This window comes from Gallus gallus, chromosome 21, assembly GCF_016699485.2.
Source record: "Gallus gallus isolate bGalGal1 chromosome 21, bGalGal1.mat.broiler.GRCg7b, whole genome shotgun sequence".
Classification (NCBI taxonomy): domain Eukaryota; kingdom Metazoa; phylum Chordata; class Aves; order Galliformes; family Phasianidae; genus Gallus; species Gallus gallus.
Window position 1 is genome coordinate 3,111,040 of NC_052552.1, and position 16,756 is coordinate 3,127,795.

At 44.2% G+C, this 16,756-nt stretch overlaps 1 protein-coding gene across 9 annotated transcripts in view; it reads right to left on the reverse strand.

Moving 5' to 3' along the window:
* The window catches only part of RERE (arginine-glutamic acid dipeptide repeats), a 168,116-nt gene that overhangs the window by 81,696 nt on the left and 69,664 nt on the right, over positions 1-16,756 (reverse strand). For all 9 annotated transcript variants that reach the window (XM_015297140.4, XM_046903256.1, XM_040651326.2 and 6 more), the window contains 3 exons: positions 6,024-6,129; positions 4,987-5,083; positions 2,256-2,360 (listed from right to left, as the gene is read on the reverse strand). In XM_015297140.4, the coding sequence (XP_015152626.1) occupies positions 2,256-2,360; positions 4,987-5,083; positions 6,024-6,129 (308 nt within the window). The remainder of the gene's footprint in view (positions 1-2,255; positions 2,361-4,986; positions 5,084-6,023; positions 6,130-16,756) is intronic.

The window sequence follows — 16,756 nt, forward strand, 5'->3', positions numbered from 1 at the left end:
GTGAGGATTACTGAAAGGAAGAGTATAACCTTTCATGAAAATCCATAGCACAAAACCAGCTTCCCATTGCCTGTGAAGAAAAGTTACCTGCAGACACACAGGGCTTCCTTCACATCCAGGCCTTGGGACATCTGCAAAAACATCAGCACCTTATGTGGAATACAAGCTGAAAGCACTCAAAGGGAAACACAACTTTGTAATGCAATCCACAACTCAAGGCAGCTCAGGCTAAGAGCATATCCTACCCCTCACTGCTACAGTCCAGCCAGGCAGGATTCATGGCCACATCCTGAGCTGTACCTGTAACACATCCGTGCTTCAAGCCACAGAAGGAGTCTTCCACGCTTTCCATGTGACATAAAACACCAGAGGAGAAAGTCAAATCAAGTTCAAGACAAAGTTTTGTTGACATGGTAGGATACTTCCACTTCCACAAGCCAAATACAGCTAGAAGAAGGTACCAGTAAAGAAGGACATGTTGTAATGCAGTAGCAAACAGTTCAACATGGGCCAAAGCAGCCCAAACTCAATCTGACCGTCCCAAGCCCAAGACAAAACAAGCTTAAATGAATACGGTATGGCTGCAAGCAAAGGAAAGACACAGAGCTGGCTGCTCTCAGTAATCAGCTGGGCACTACATGCAATGCTTTGTCACTTCACGGAACCCTTCAATCTCAGACATTCTCCATGTAGAAATACTCAGAAGAATTAACAGCTATTTCCACATAAAATGAACTCAGACCTTCCTGACAGCTCTGGCACAAAATTCTTAAATAGCAAACTCCAACAGCAGCACAAATAGTTCATTCACTGTTCTCTACCTCAAAATCAAAATGCACTGAAAAGTGCTGCAGTTAAAGTAGGGGTCAGGTGTGCAGCCGAGCATCAGAGATGTACCACAACAAACTTGGTGCGTGCCTGGTCGTCTTGGACTTCCCCAAGAAAACACACAAATGGCATTAACAAAAGCAATTTAACATAATATATTGTAAGATATCAGCAGACTTGATAGTGCTTTTTTCTCCCCAGAGCTCAGCAGCATACACTAGCAAGATTGCCTCCTAGGGACCTATACTGACAAAACCTGCTATCAACATAGACTGAATCAATTAAAGGAGTGTACTTAATCCGATATCCTGCCTCAGACATACCAACAGCTTAAGACACTTCAGAGTGAAGTGCAGGAAACCTCACAAATAGGCAATTATGTAATAACACACACGGAGTTTCTTCACAACTGCAAGCAGTTAGTGGCAGGCTATGCCCTGAAGCAAGAGGATTCACATTCCATTAAAATTGTTCATCTACGGTGTAACAATGCATTTATTTATTATTTGTATGCCTATCTAATTAAAGTAATTGTTGTTCTCGACAATATCACTAGAAATAGAGGTCCACAAGGTAATTGTGTTTTCTGTGTTGAAACTATACTACATTCAGCCAGCACAGTCCCCACCAAGCTCCATCAATCTTACAGGCAAGCACTCACAGAAAAATATCCCTAGATAGGAGACTCCTTAGGACAGGGCTTGTAAGGCTGCTCTGGGTTCACAGAACGAAGTAGATGAAAATGAGCTAAGCATCCGGACTTGAAGATAAGGAAGGTGTGAACCTAGCTGATAAAGGCAGCTTGGACAACACCCAGGAAGATTCCAAGGACTCCATGGACCAGAAGAATGTGCTGAACACACCCCTCCTTCACATAGGCTTTAATTGCTAGAAAAGTTCCCTCTCTATCTCAGCTTCTCTCAAGGTCGGCAAAGCATCAAGTAGCTACTGGTAAGGGACCCCATAGGGGCATCTACAGGTAAAAGCACATCTTCCACATTTAAAAACTCTCAAATACGGTTTCTTAGAAGTGAAAGCTTCAGCACTGCTTACTACAAGATGCATATGTATCTTACAAGCATTTTCCACAATGGGCACTTACTCAACAAGATACCTAACAATTCCTGCTAATGCTTGCACCCTCTAAAAATAAATCCACAGATCTAAATTGGGTACTTCAGTGTTTATCAGGCACTATTTATATATATACACACGTACATATAGTTTTTTAATATATATTAAATTATATAGGTATAAAAACAGACACCCGTCCAGCAGGAACAGGTAGCTTCTCCTTCACATTCCCTTCTACCCCAACTTCCTATCAGCATCATGCCTGATTTCAGCTTTTCTCCCCTTTGAAAGGTTTCCCGTTCCTGCAGACTCAAATGTGTGGTAAAGGTTGCCTTGAAAAGTCACTTTCTTACCTTGTCTCTGGATTATAGCCCAGTATGTAGAAAAATGAATCCACTCTCGCTTTAAACTCTCTAGCAGCAAAAATGTCAGAGAAATGGGAGATGTTACACTTTCCCCTGAAAGAAAGAGGGAAGATGGTATTAGAGCTCTGTTGTCAATAACAGTTGTTTTAATTAAACACCGGGGTAATCTGTGCGTGAGTCACTGTTCTCATGTGCAAAATCTAGATACAAGCCTGTTTAACAAGACCCATGCAGTTTCATCCCATGGTGGCGAGGGAGGACCACACAGCATGTCAGACTGCATAGCACAAACCCTTATTAATTCCCATTCAGCCAACACGCTCCTGAAGAGTCAGACCTCCACCTGGTAGAGAAGCAAACAGTGCCTGCCCTTGCAGCACAATCATGAAAGTGCCTTCTTTTTAATGTTTAATCAGTCTTTTTACAGCTTCTTTCTTCTTTAGGTCTTTAAGGAAGCTTCTAAAGTTCTACTACCCACATTAGTGGGTAGTATGACTTAGGAAGCTGGGCTTTTATTTAGAAAGCTACACAAACTTCCAGTTCAGAATATTTTCAGACAACTTCAGAATTGGTTCGATCCTTTCAAGTACAGAAAGCAAACCACAGAACAGCAAGAACAGCAAATTGCTCTGAAACAAACTCTCCCGCACAACCTCAAGTACTGAAAGTGAGGGAAAAACACCAGGAGGACCAGCAAGGTGAGCAGGAGCTGGAAGACAGAATCCATATGGCTATCCCGAGAGCTGGGGCTGCACCACTGTCCCTGGGATGGCCTGTAATTCTCAGCCATTTGCCCTTCTGGCAAAGGGCAAAGCAACAGTGAATGCTGCATGTCTCATGCCATGCTGGAGTGGAATGTTAGCAGGGTCCATAATGGAGATCTCCCACAGAGAAACACTGAGAAACAAACTTGGTCACTAGCACTCATTTTATCCTTCATGCCTGAATTAAGTCCCCCAGTTTGCTCCTAGTAAGGGGTATTTGTTTTGGTATTTCACGTGAAAGGTAAAGTTCAAGTTTCCTTCCAATAACTTGCCTGACAGTCAATAACAACTGTTGGCCAAATAAGCTTATATAATCTACATTCAGGAAAGCAAGACACTATTTCAGAGAATTAATACTACATATTACCAGAGGGGATCCACTAATATCTTCTAGCTCTATGTTTCTGCAGGTTAGAACAGAAGACTGAAAGTTATAGCTGCTGGTTTTATTTCCTAGTTTGTCATCAACTCATCGTGCGACCAGAACCATTTGTTTGCAGAGAGCACAGAAATAATCTCATTTCATAGGAAATAAATTAGACTTTCAAGTTAACCTTGCTTCCAGGCGTCACAGTACGTTCTGCTGCTGTATGCTCTCCAACTGTAAGAGCCCCGGGTGCAATTACCCTCACGTGCCTTGTACACTAAAACTTACTTACAAGCATTAATTACAATTTGCTAAATAAAATCAACAGAAGTAAATCTTTCTCCTGCAGAGGTGCAGCGGCACCTTTAGATGCCATCTACAAGCCTGTAAAATTAACAAAACGGGAAATGCAGAAGAGCATCCTTCACTGTCTTCATAAAGGAAGAAGAAAAGGTTATTTTCCAAGTTTTCCTGGTATACAAATGCATGGGGCACTGTACCTTTTTCTTTAAGCAAGAGAAGAACAGGAACACAGAACTGAAGCTAGAATATTCCCATGGAAATTCCCCACGCACAGCACAGTCTCTCTGTATTTAAGTGACAATGAGATTCCCAAAGCTGGATCCTCCAGGCCAGCCCACCTCCTGCTAACTCCTTCCCAAGCCCACCGATTTAACACAGGATGGCTGCCTTCTGCAACACAAGGACTGTGCTGTGGCATCGCAGAGGATTACAGCACATCACGGGAACGTTTCAAGTTTATCAAACATCCTCTAATATGCAAATCAAATATTTCTTCCCACCCTTGTAAGAGAATTTGCTGCAAGTTTGTCTTTTAGCAGCTTCAGCAAAGTGACTCTGAACAAAGAAAATGTCTCCAGATGGTCCTGGTGAAACACCATCTGAGCATTATTATCAGAGAGATTATTCAATTTGCATTCTGACAATATCCATGCACGTTTGGCAAGTTGAAAATCTGCTAAAAATAATGCCTCACGATTCCTATTTGGAAACAGTAAGTAATGATGCATCCCTCTGCTCTGCCAAAGGTCAGCAACTTCAGTTCAGCTCTCAGTGGGCAAAGAGGGCAGCAACCCCCTGGGAAGGGGAGCGTGCAGGGAACAATGCAGGAGCCCATTACCTCCTGTCTGTGCAGCCAGCTTTTAATGGAGCTCTCAGCTGAGCTTCGACAATGACAAGCGCCTCAGAGCTAAAGTCTTTAATGCAATTTATCAGGGCTGCATGCTAACAGTCACTTTCCAGAGAGACGCTATTGTTAATGGTGAAATCAAACACGGAGGAGGGAAGGGTAGTATTTCTGCAGGAGCTGGCAATAATCTAAATTTGCAATGATGGGAAACAATATCTTCTGAGCAACATTGATTAACTGGGATTAAAATGAGATTGTAGAATTACAGCTCCTTCTTGAACGAGAACAGATAGCACAAGTTAATTACTGCAGGAGATGAGGAGAAAGCTGAGCAGTATGCTAATGATCCCCAACCAAACCAGGAAGGGCACCTCTCTCTCTCAGTAAGGTTTTTCTCATCCAGCTCAGAGATGCTGCACCACATCCTCTGCAGCTTACCTGAGGGCAGCAGCGTGGTAAGTGTCGACATAGTCTGAAATGAAGAGCTCTCGGTTCTTGATAACTGGGTCTGTAATAACAAGCTCTCGTCCAGAGTCTGCCAGAAAGCAAAAACAAAAAGCCTCACCAACACATCAGCTACAAACTGAAAGCATCCACCTTTGCCATCACGCAGGTGTTTCTTACAGCTCAAAGTCAGAGGATGCTCCTCAGACAGATCCCTCAGTGTTATATTGGCAAACACTCCATTTTTTCTACATAGCCTGCAAGGTAGGGAAATAACGTGGTACCCATCTTTGCATGCCCATTTCCCTGCTGTGTCTGAACTGCTGAAGGGAAGCTATGTTCACTTTTTGACAATGTGTTTATGATCCCCAGGTATAAAGTTTTAAAGAAATTAGTGAGAAAAGAGTAGGTCGTGCAGCTTTTGCTTAAAGCACGGGCCAAATATCCTTAATGCCTCCAGAAAGGAGAAGATATGCTCGGTTTTATATTGTTATGTGGCAAAAAGATGCTGTGTTGCACATTTTAAGCATCAATTTTGTCATCACTATTCACCTAAGAGTACCTTCAGAACCTTAACTGTTGCCTCAAGGAAATTCACCAATTACAGTAGAAATGTTATGTCTCCCCTAGAGGCAAGAGGTACACGATGCTGGAATATGTACTTAAGTTTCCTCCCCTGCTGCTATTAAACCAAAGAACACAATTGTTTTTGCAAAGAGAAAAGAGGGAAACTCAGCTAAGGTGCTACAAAGGATCCAATGCTGTTTTCATTTTCTATTCTCTAAGACTTTAGCATATGACTGTACAATTTAAATACACCTGAAACACATCTGATTATAGCTATGGTTACAGGACTTACGTTGGTTGGAACAAACAAGGCAAGTAAACACCATCACCCATCTTCTAATGCCTTGTCCTCGTCAGCAGTCTTTGCTTCACATCCATATGCAAAAGTATCATTGCTTTCCAGACTGTTAAAACTTAAAATTCAGAGAACAAGTAAAGGCCTTACTCTAGAGAGCCTAACTTACCATTCTCATTGTGTCTGTCCTGAACCAAATGCTGATAGACTGAATCTGGGACTTCAGACTGGCGATAGTACCATTTGACATTCATAAGGAGATGGTCCCGTTTACTCTGAAAAAGAAGGTCTAAAGGCATTACTAAAAAGGAAATCAGGCTGCATCTGACAAAGTCTTCCAAAGTACAGTATTTCTTTTCACACTGAAGTCTGAGGTGAGGCTCAAAAGGGAGGAAAGCAGATTTCTATGGCCAGGAAACAGGGGCAATGTGCTAATGACAGACTGAATTTCAGAAGACAGGAATCTACTCCATTCTCACGCAGCTGTGTATCTGTATCAGACCAGAAATACAGTGGATACATTCACAAAAACTAAACAAGAAAAGGAAGGGATCAGATAAAAGGCTGGAACTTGTGGCCTCACGCAGCACAGTCCCAGTCAGCTCGTTCCTACAAACCAGCCAGATATACAGCCCGACAAAGAACACCACTACCAGCACAATTCAATGACACCATACTTAACAGTTGCAACCAACAGACACTGGGGACAGATGGCTTCAGACACCATCGTAAAAGTTCCTTATTACACTCCCAGGCACCAACGAACAGGAAACAGGATGCTGTACTTCAACCCCAATAATTACAGGCTCCGGCTGCCTATAACGTAAGTGGTACCAGAAAGACAACAGGAAGATTTACTTAAAACCATATCTTTCCCAGGAGCACCTTCTGCTTTTGAGCAACCAGCAATCAGTTTGTTGTTCTTAGGAGGAAGCAAGCCTAAATACCACTTCAAAGGAATGTTTAGATCCAGTTATGACAGTTTGCTTCAGTTTGTCTCTGGTGCCCTCGGTAGTCACGTCTTCCTGCTACTCCCAAACACACAATGAGTCAGAGGGAGGCCTAAGGGGAAAGGAGCATCCCCAAAGGAAAGGAGCTGCACCACCACTGTGCTCCGGGCCACAGCTCTCTGCATCACTCCACTCTCACACCTACCTCTCCATTTAATGGTTCATTAATAGGTTACCGGGCCAGAAAGCTCTCACTGTCGCTCCTGTCCACATCAGCCTTGTTAGTGCAATAATTTCCACCAATTACACTCAATAAACAACACGAAAATCTTTCCACTGCATCCACATTCCTTGAAGCCTTTCATTACAAGCACGTGTAATGCCACACAAGAACTGCTAGTGGCAGCATTGTGCCAGACAAAAGTGCACTGCTCCAGCTCATGTGCTTTTGTGCACTGAGGACACAAAAACACTCCAGATCACACCAGCTGCACTGAGGAAACCTGAACTTCTGGGTGTTTAACAGCACATTTGCAGGCAAAGACAAAAAAAACTTGTCTAATGCATAGAAGAAATCGAACAGGCAAAGAATGGGAGGTAGAAATGGTGCTGCCTGCTGCACACTGAGGTTGAACAGAGCAGGGTAGGCAGGGACAGCTTACACTGAGCAGGAGGACCCCACGCTTCCATTCACCCCACTACAGCCCATTGCCTTTCAACAGCAGGCACTGGGAAGCGCTGCAGTGACCCAAACACCCGTGCACATGCAGCCATGCCAAAGGGAGACTACAAAGTTCACTGTTGCTGGGTTCTCTCCTAGCCAACAAGCATCGTTCTGCCTTCTTGAACCCACAGCCTGAGCCTCCCTTGGCACACAGAGGCCTGTGGGCACTGCTCTGAGGTGTCAGGCCACCAACTCCTGTGACAGAGCGGTTACTCCACAAGGACGTGCACACAAACGAGCAGGCAGGCCCTCACTCACCAAGTGTGACTGTTTGTGCTATGAATGCCATCACACACCGAGACTGCAGACAGCTGCACGTCAAATCCGGAACAGCAGAAACCACAAACAGCAAGAGCTTTCTGGTGTCTCTTTCAGCCCAAAATAGATTCCTGGTGCTACAGAACTCCAACCTAAATGAAAGTAGTGCCTCTCGCTGCAGAACTCACCTGGGGTTCTATCACTGCTGCTTTGGGCCTTTCTCCCTTCCCTCCCACCTCCCTTTTTCTGTTTTAAGTATGATCCGGTTCTGGACATGCAACAAGATCAAGACAAACCTGTAAATGGATTAAGGCATCCCAGCACACAAACATCTGCTCAACCATTTACAAATCAAGGCCTCCTTTAAGGGCGTGCAGTGGAACAAAATGGTGCAGGTCCCCCTTAAAAACCACACATGCACTGATTTCCACAGCATTTGCAACACCTCCAAGGTGCTGGTTTTCTTACAAAACACTTCAAAACAGAGCTCTGACACATTGCAATTCACATCTGAAGAGATCTCATGTCCTCTCCCCGGCGTTATGAGTAACCAAAGCGTGCAAACGGCCGCAGATGTCCTGCAGATTCTCTCAGAGGGATTTGAGCAGCATCCTTCATTACTTGCCCTATTTAGCTACCACGCTCAATCACAACTAGCTTTGGAAGCAATATAGCAAATGCTGGAGCTGACAGATGGGCGCGCTGGGGCCGGTGAGCAGGAGCTATTTCAAAGGAACAAACAGCAAAATGGAAACACGGAGAAGAACATCTTTCCCTTCAAACGTGTTTTCAACAACCATTTTTTTAACATGAGAAAAAAAAAAACAGGATTAATTCTGAGCTACCCAGGGTCTCCATGTTATTGTAATAGACGTTAAATATTTTAACAGCAACTTCACTGTTCAGAATAAAGGTGTCGTGTAGTAGTATAGGAGCTCTCATAGAACCCCACACAAAAGCAGCTGAAATGGACGATTTAATTCATTTTTAACACTGCAGATTAATTCACTCCCTTTGGGACAGTGTTTGCCCTCCAACCAGCTCTAGTTACGCCCCAAGACGCAGCACTGGCCTGCTCCAATACCACTGTAATTCAACTTCTTCCACTTATCGACCCATGCAGCCATCCCTGCTGAATCACTGCCTGCATTTCTGCTCCTGCTGTACAAGTATTCCAACACTTACTCCATTCTGACATTTATTAATTTTCAAGAGGAGGGTGTGTGGCGGGGAATGGGGAGCAGTCGTGCCAGATCCCCTGGGCAGAGAGGGCGAGGGAACAGAGATGAGAACGCTGGGCAATGAGGAGCTACAGAAATACAAGGATCCCTTTCCTCCCCACTCTGCCACAGCATGTGTAATTCCACGTTCTCAGGATATCTTCTTCTAGGCTGCTTTCTAATTAAATAATAAGAATCCTGAACAGCTGTTTGTAAGCCAAGGAAATTCAGCTTGGAAATACAAAGGTCATTACTACAGATGAATGTTATTTTTGCAGCTTGATTATTTAATTTAGATGCATGCATATTAACAGCTATCTCAATTACTCCTTGCGAGCACAGTAGTAATGTCAAAAAGCGAGTGCTGCCAACATGCTGCAAGAAACAAATGCTGAATAGGAGCACTAAGCACAGCAACACACTCCTCCATCCCCCAAACAAGGGGACCCCAGAAGGCAGCCCCGCTCCGTTCCTGCCCTCTTAACCTGAACCAACACAAAGCCCCGCAACCTTTAAACCCCTGAGTGTTATCTAATGACTATTCCATCTACAAGAGCTTTTCTAATAGAAACATGCCTTGATGGCTTATCTCTGTGCACAAGGCAGGCCACAAAGCACGTCGGCTTGATTGAGCACAGTAATGGCAGGCAGGAAATGAGAAGGCTTGGTTAAGCCGCGGATAATCGATCAGTGTATTCAGTGAAGTGTGAGCTGAGAATAAGCTGCCTGGGGTATCAAATATTGCTGTTTCCAGGGTAAGGTCCCATTTCTGTGATCTATGCAGGAGAAAGAATAATTTATTGACAAAACAATATAGGATTTTTTTCCCCACAATGTCTTGCTCCTGACATTTTGCTATTGTTTACAGCAGGAATTTCTCTCCTGTCTCTTTTATTCACAGGTTGGACAGACAAAACAGCTTCTAGGATTCATGAAGTCACCCCAGCACTCTGGAAATTAATCCAGTCTTGTGTACAAATAACTGTGAGATGGAGAACAGGTCTCACGCTCTCCTCCCCTGAATCCCGTCTGTTCCACTCGGCTGTGTACTGCACATGCAGCCCTGCAGCAGAGAACACAGGCCTGAGGCTCCAAGCCGCCCTGTTATCCTGGGAATGCTATTTAGTCTATCAAGTTTGAAGCAGAACTGTTTGCAATCATGTAAAGCAGTATGGACAGGTTATTTGTAGGCAGGTGATTCCTGCAGAAGGAGAGGGGCGGGGGGGGGGAGCAGACAGGTCCCAGATGCACACCTGTAAATCTCAGTCTGCATGTATACCTAACGCACACATCTAAGTACAAACCAGCCATTATCATGCCTACATCTTTTTACAATAGCAAAGCAGGGACTTCTTTTTGTAAAGCCAAAAGCAGCCTTAAAACATAACTCATAACAGCCTGCGAGGCTGTGCTTAGTGCCCTGCAGGGAGGTGGACGTGTGGCCAGACCCTCCACACCCAGCCACCAGGGCTGGAGCCTTTGTGAAAACACCAGGTGATGTGTTACTTAGCCGCATGCTAATTCACGGGAGCCTCCATATGTTGTCTCCTAGTGTGGGCGGCTTGGCATTATAGTTGCTAGACTGTCTTAAAAAAAAAAGCTACAGCCTTCAAAAGAAGCATACCATCACAACTCGCTGTGATACGACAGGTTCTGGCGGGTTGGCTATAGCAGTCACAAGGCAGGAATGCCAGGGCATCGACGACAGACAGGAGAAGATGAGAAAGACCCATCAGAAGTAGCCTGACAAATAGCACTGGAAGATGGCAGTGGCCTTAGTGAGTTAAGCGGTGAAATCTGTCTCCTAAGGATCTAGGTCAGCACGGCATTTCACGGCGCTTCAGCTAGATGTGCTTTTAAGACAAAGCTCAGCAAATTGAGCTCTCTGAAAGCATTTCCTCTTCCCTCTTCTGTCTGCTTGTCACAGCCCTGCTTCCCCTCCACCCAAAACTTTAACCAAAAAAAAAAACAATACAGAATTGAAGTTACCAATCTCTCAATTTTATTTAGTGCCACTCATTAACCATCCCTTCCCCCACTATTTCTGCTTTCCAGACGTCCAAAGCATCCTGAAACAATTAAGCCAAAAAGCAACCCCCAGTCACCCAAGAGCCAATACAGAGCTAATACTAAACCAGAACATAACCGGCATCATGCAAAACGTGGCTCCAGCTTCTTCAGACAACCCTGGCCACAAAGTCAGCACACGGCCCTGTGCAAACCCCAGGCACCCGCCTGCTGGGCAGCTGCCCAGGTACCCAAAATCACCCTGATAGAAACAGAACCACAAAGGAAAAGCCGTGAACTCCTAACATTGCACTTCCCTAAGATAACCCTCTCTAATCTATCGATAAGAACTTCACGCTCCAAGAGCCAGAAGCAGACCTGGAGAGCATCATCCTCCACGTACCTCCACCGTTTCTCCTGCTAATTATTTTCTCCCCATTTTGAAAACAATGTCCTGTAATCATCTGCTTACAAATGGATGCCAATGGGGGCATGTCAGCAACACTGGGGCTGACATCGATCACGCTGAATGAAAACAACAGGATAGCCATCTGTGGATTAGGTACCATATGAAAAGGGAACAAGGAACAGATGAAAATACCATGAGGCAAATTGCTGTTCCTTGCCAGGACCAAAGCCCAAGCAGAACAATAGCTCTAATAAGAGACGTGCCATGAGCCAAGTAAAAGTTATGCCTGTCTGCGTGAATCTTGGAAAAATAGCAAAAAAACAAGTCTGAAACAGCAAACGGAAACAGTGTGCTTACACTTCACTATTTGAAATGTGGTTAAAGAATAGGTAACCATCTAAAATCATACTCTCTGATAACACTTCTTAAAGGTACAGGGCCATTAAAATAAAACAAAGCACCTTGCTGTCTACCAAGACCAAAGAGAAATATGCCAAAAATCAACCGTGTAAGTTATTGATCCATGTTAGCTAATTACCTTCAGAACAACATAGGTTACCATGTGTGAAAACAGTCTGTGCAGTTATATACTAACACATGCAAACCAGAATTGGCCAAAATGAGACTGTGGGTACCTGAAAACTGGGACCAGATGGCCAGAGGGGCCCAAACAAGAACCTTAATTTGCACCTGCATTTCTTCAATATTAATACCACCATCCCTTCTTCCAGCTGGTGGCCAAAACAGAGGACCAGAAACCAGCACGCCTACATTCCCTAACACATCAAGTATCAGGGATTAAATACATACTATTAAATATGTATTTTTTCCATAGGCTTTCAAGAGCTGAACAATCCAGAAAACCAAACTGCCTCATCCAGGTTTTCAAGGAGAAAAGAACATGACTCATCTCAGGTAACGACCACAAGCCATTTGTGCATCTTAAATAATCTGCAGTATTTCATCCACAAACTTTCATGCTTTACTGGAAACAAAGCTGCTGACTGTGGCAAGACCTAGCAAGTTTCCTGTTTACATGTAAACAGAAGGCACTTATGGACACCACCACCATTAAAACCTCAGAGCAATTCTAACTGAGGAAAGATAATTTCATCTTGTGGGAAAAAAGCAGTTACACTTAGAAATTGACATGCTTAAAATAAAACTATCATAAGATCTTCCGTGAAGGTTCTGGGTCACTGCTTACTACCTCATTTAATCCCTTTGTGGTATCTTTCTGCTCCGTTTCCCTTTTATGTTCTCTGAATCCCATCTGTGGTTCATGGTGTCAGACGAGCTGAGCAGAGGCATCAGTAACCGCCCTGTTACAGCAAAGCTCCCCACAAACAGCCTGCCAGGGCTGGATGGCGGCGTGTCCACACGGTTTTTCCCCCTTATAAAAGCTTCTTTGGTTCAAAACACTTCCTCCCCACACTGATCGCTCCTTTGTGAGGGAAAGGAGTGGCTGTCTATGCCAGTGAGTCCTGGTCAGCCAACTGCGCATGTGGTTTGTGAAGGCTGTGGGGGATGAACCTGGAGCAATCATGGAGCCGTGTGGCACAGCACAGCACTGAGCTCCTGGAACGCAGAGGAGACCTGTTGGGCCTGCTGGGCCTGCTAGGCCTCCCTGGTCTGCTCCCGGCCTGTTGGGCCTCTGTCTCCGGCCTGCTCCAGGCCTGCTGGGCCTCCTCCTGGGCCTGCTAGGCCTGCACGCCCACAGAACATCTTACCACGCTCATACTGAACACATCTCAGCTGTTAATTCTACACACACCATGAGAACTCCATGCCAAAAACAAACAAACAAAAAAAAAGCTACAAACAGGGGTGTGATTCATTAATAGGCCATAATAAAAAGCAGCCACTGCAGAAAGCAGTAAGCACAGGTTTTGATAGCAGCGTCTGTTTGCTGCTTCCACAAAGCCCTCTCTGATGACAGTGTGCTCCTTGCAGCAGATCTGGCAGTGGATTGATGGCAACCCTCCTTACCACAAAGCCCTGTTAGCATTGCCACTGCTGCACAGCAAGTCGTACATCAAATACTCTGTGTCAGGCATAACAAGCAAACAGTTACCTGACAACTAATGGCATTACAAATGCATTTAACTAATCGTTGAATATATGCTGCGGTAATTAAATGCCATTAAGGATTTTTTTTAAAAAGCATTATCCTAAAGAAAAGCAATATTGAAATGAAGATAGCACTCAGAGCGTGCCTGACATTTGCCATTAAATGTCATTGATAGTGGATAGCTCACACCTAATTGCTGAGCGCCACCAGCCGCAGCATCTATCACTACCATTAAAAGAAGCACCACGCAGCGGTGGGACTGTTTGATGTCATCATATACAGTTTAAACAGATTTCTCACCTTCTAAATATCAAGGGGCCAAATTTTCTTTAACACCTCTCTAAGGGGTTTGCCTTTCAACCAGGAGATACCAAGAGCTGAAATGATAAAACAATCAGAAGACAGTTTACTCTACAAACCCAGCACAGGGCTGGAACAGTCACAGGGCTGTTAAAATATCACCTCGCTGTCTGGGGAATGTTATGACAGAGGAAACATTAAAGCACCTCTGCAATCCAGCTCACCATGGCAGCAAGCCGGCTTTTAAAATTATATAAAACACAGCAAAAAAGGGCTGATCAGCAGAATCTTGTGAAGACTATTTCACCACACAATCAAATGCTGCTAAGGAGAAAAAGCAAAGCGTGTTTGGAACATAAATGCACAAAAGTAAATGTTTCCTTCTGCAGATTCTGGGAAGATGCAAACATTTGTTTATGAAATGGTCAGTTACTTAAATCATTACATCCCCCAGGAAACCGCACCTAACATATGCTGTTCTAGAAAAAGCTGACATTTCAGACCAGGAAAAAAACAGTTTTTCACACATTCCATGTATTAGTGTGCTCAGAGATTGGCTGATAAACAAGGTCACGCCATCACCTTAATGAAAATCACACTGTCAGGAATGACTGTGAAATAAACCAGAGAAGCCATTCAGGAGAGAAGAACAGCAGCCTTAAAAGATGTTCATACTGCAGAAGATATGACTGTACCACTCTGCCAGGGAGCTACAATAGACAGCTGCTATCTGCCACTCTATCAGTACCTAGCTTTAGCAACACAGGACATCATATTTTTTTCTTTGTATTTGTATGTAAATCAGTACTAAATAAATACACCCCAAGCCAGATCCACAGGCTACAATCTAATCTAAACCAGCAGATTGGAAAGATGCCCTCCATTCATCTGGAAATAGCTCGATATTGAAAATGCTAAAATCAGACATAACCACACCAGAGGACAAATGGATGTGTTTACCTGCTATGAGAGGAAAATGCTCAAAGGAAAAGTTGGGAGAGGGATACAAAGCTGAAAACCTTTCCTCAGGTGCTCAAAGTCACATGTGACCAGACAGACAGATGAACCAAGATAGGAGTTAGCTGAAATAAGAGACTTCTCTTTAAACACACCGTACGCATAGCAGAGACACCATCTGCACCCTCATTTGAGCTAAGATTAAAGTGAACGCAGACAGCCAAGCTAATAAACTATTCTAAAGCTAATAATTCGTCTTGGGCAATATAATCTGTAGAGCACTGTAACAACCAAAGCTGCTAACAGCTTCCTTTTTAAAACAGCCGAGGTACTATTTCAGAAGGGAAGTGCTTTGAGAACTACTAGCAGTTCCATAAACCATTCCTTCCACCTACAGAACTCAAACCAATTTGTACCAGAGCCATCAGACAGAACCCATCTTCCTCAGACCCAAATACCCTCGACTCAGAAATCAGCACGTATTGTTATTGGAAGTTCACACCTCTCCCATTTTCCTAGGCACAAGGATTTATATGAAGCGTATCAGCCCGGCCCACTTCTGTTAAGAAATGACACTGAAAACAACAGGACACCTGGTAAAGAATTCTGTGCACAGCATTACCTACAATTGTAGAAACTGGCAGAGTAGTTTACAAAAAGAAAAGTCACATAAAAGCAAATAAACCACCCTTACCAGCTATTACTAAAACTTATTAAGGAAATGTACATAAAGCCTTATTTGGCTGTTTTGGAGATGGCTCATCATTTAGATCACTTTCCTTTTATCAAACACAATTTTCTCAGCATGCCTCACAAAATCGTCTCGAAAAGGCACCACAGCTCAGCTCTTCCAATTGCATAACAGGAGTCTCACCTGCAAAAGGAACCCAAGATCATATGGTAAAACTGGGTGCCCTCCCCCTCTTTGACACATACATTAGAGGGCAAATCCTGTTTAAAAACAATATTAAAGAATATATTCGAGAAACCTGCGCAACTGCCCTCTGTTTTGGCCATTTCACCTCCCTGCTTTGTACTTATTTGCTTGTACCACGTAACAGGGCACACGCCACACGCTCGAAGGCTCAGAGATCTGCAGGAGCGCTGTTGGGGCCTCCTGTGCTACCTGCAAAGAGAGGGAAAGGAAAGCCCCTGCTCACCCAGAGCCTGACCTAGAAGGCCTGCAGCCACCTGAGCGCTCCTTACCTCGGCAAAGAGAAATAAAATATTCATGCCTTGGCTCCGGCTACACTGTGACAAGCCATTTTCCAACACTTACATTACTGTGAACTACAGCACCCGTCCCTACAAGTGATTTTCAATGAGCACGGTAACAAATGGATCTTTAATATGGTGCAATATTAGCTCAAATTTAAATATTTACTACGCAGTTTGCATATTTCACGTGTGAGCATGCTCCAGAGACTCCCTCAGCTGCTTGTTTTCCTGGTCCACCATCTTTGGTGACAAACAGCACCCGTGGCAGAATCGCTTCAATGCACCCAGCACCAAAAGGCATATGCCCAGCACCAAGCTGAGCTCCTGCCCAGCCATGGGAGCAATGGGATGCCCTGACTGGGTGCAGGTGACGCACACAGCTGCACCAAGCAGTGTGTTCTGCTGCAAGACCACGGGGAACCAGGACAGCTGCAGTGGGCAGATGAAAGATTCACAGTGGTATTTCACCACAGCTCGTGCAATTCTGCACTTTGGGGCACAAAGGTTTTTTGCTTCGAGGCTCAAAGTGCTTCCCAAATCCAACAGCTTACACTGGAAGGATGCTCTGTGGGCTCAGGAAAGCACACAAACAGCATCTGAATACAGGATACCATTCTGAAAGATTTCCTTACAATTTGCCATAACTAATGCAGGGAAGCACTCGATCACAGTCTCCACAGCCCATAATAATATCCTTTGATCATAAGCACAGCACTGGGAGCAAGAATCCCTACGCTTACGAGCAATTCTGCAATACAAATATGCAAAACATTACAACCCATCAGGGC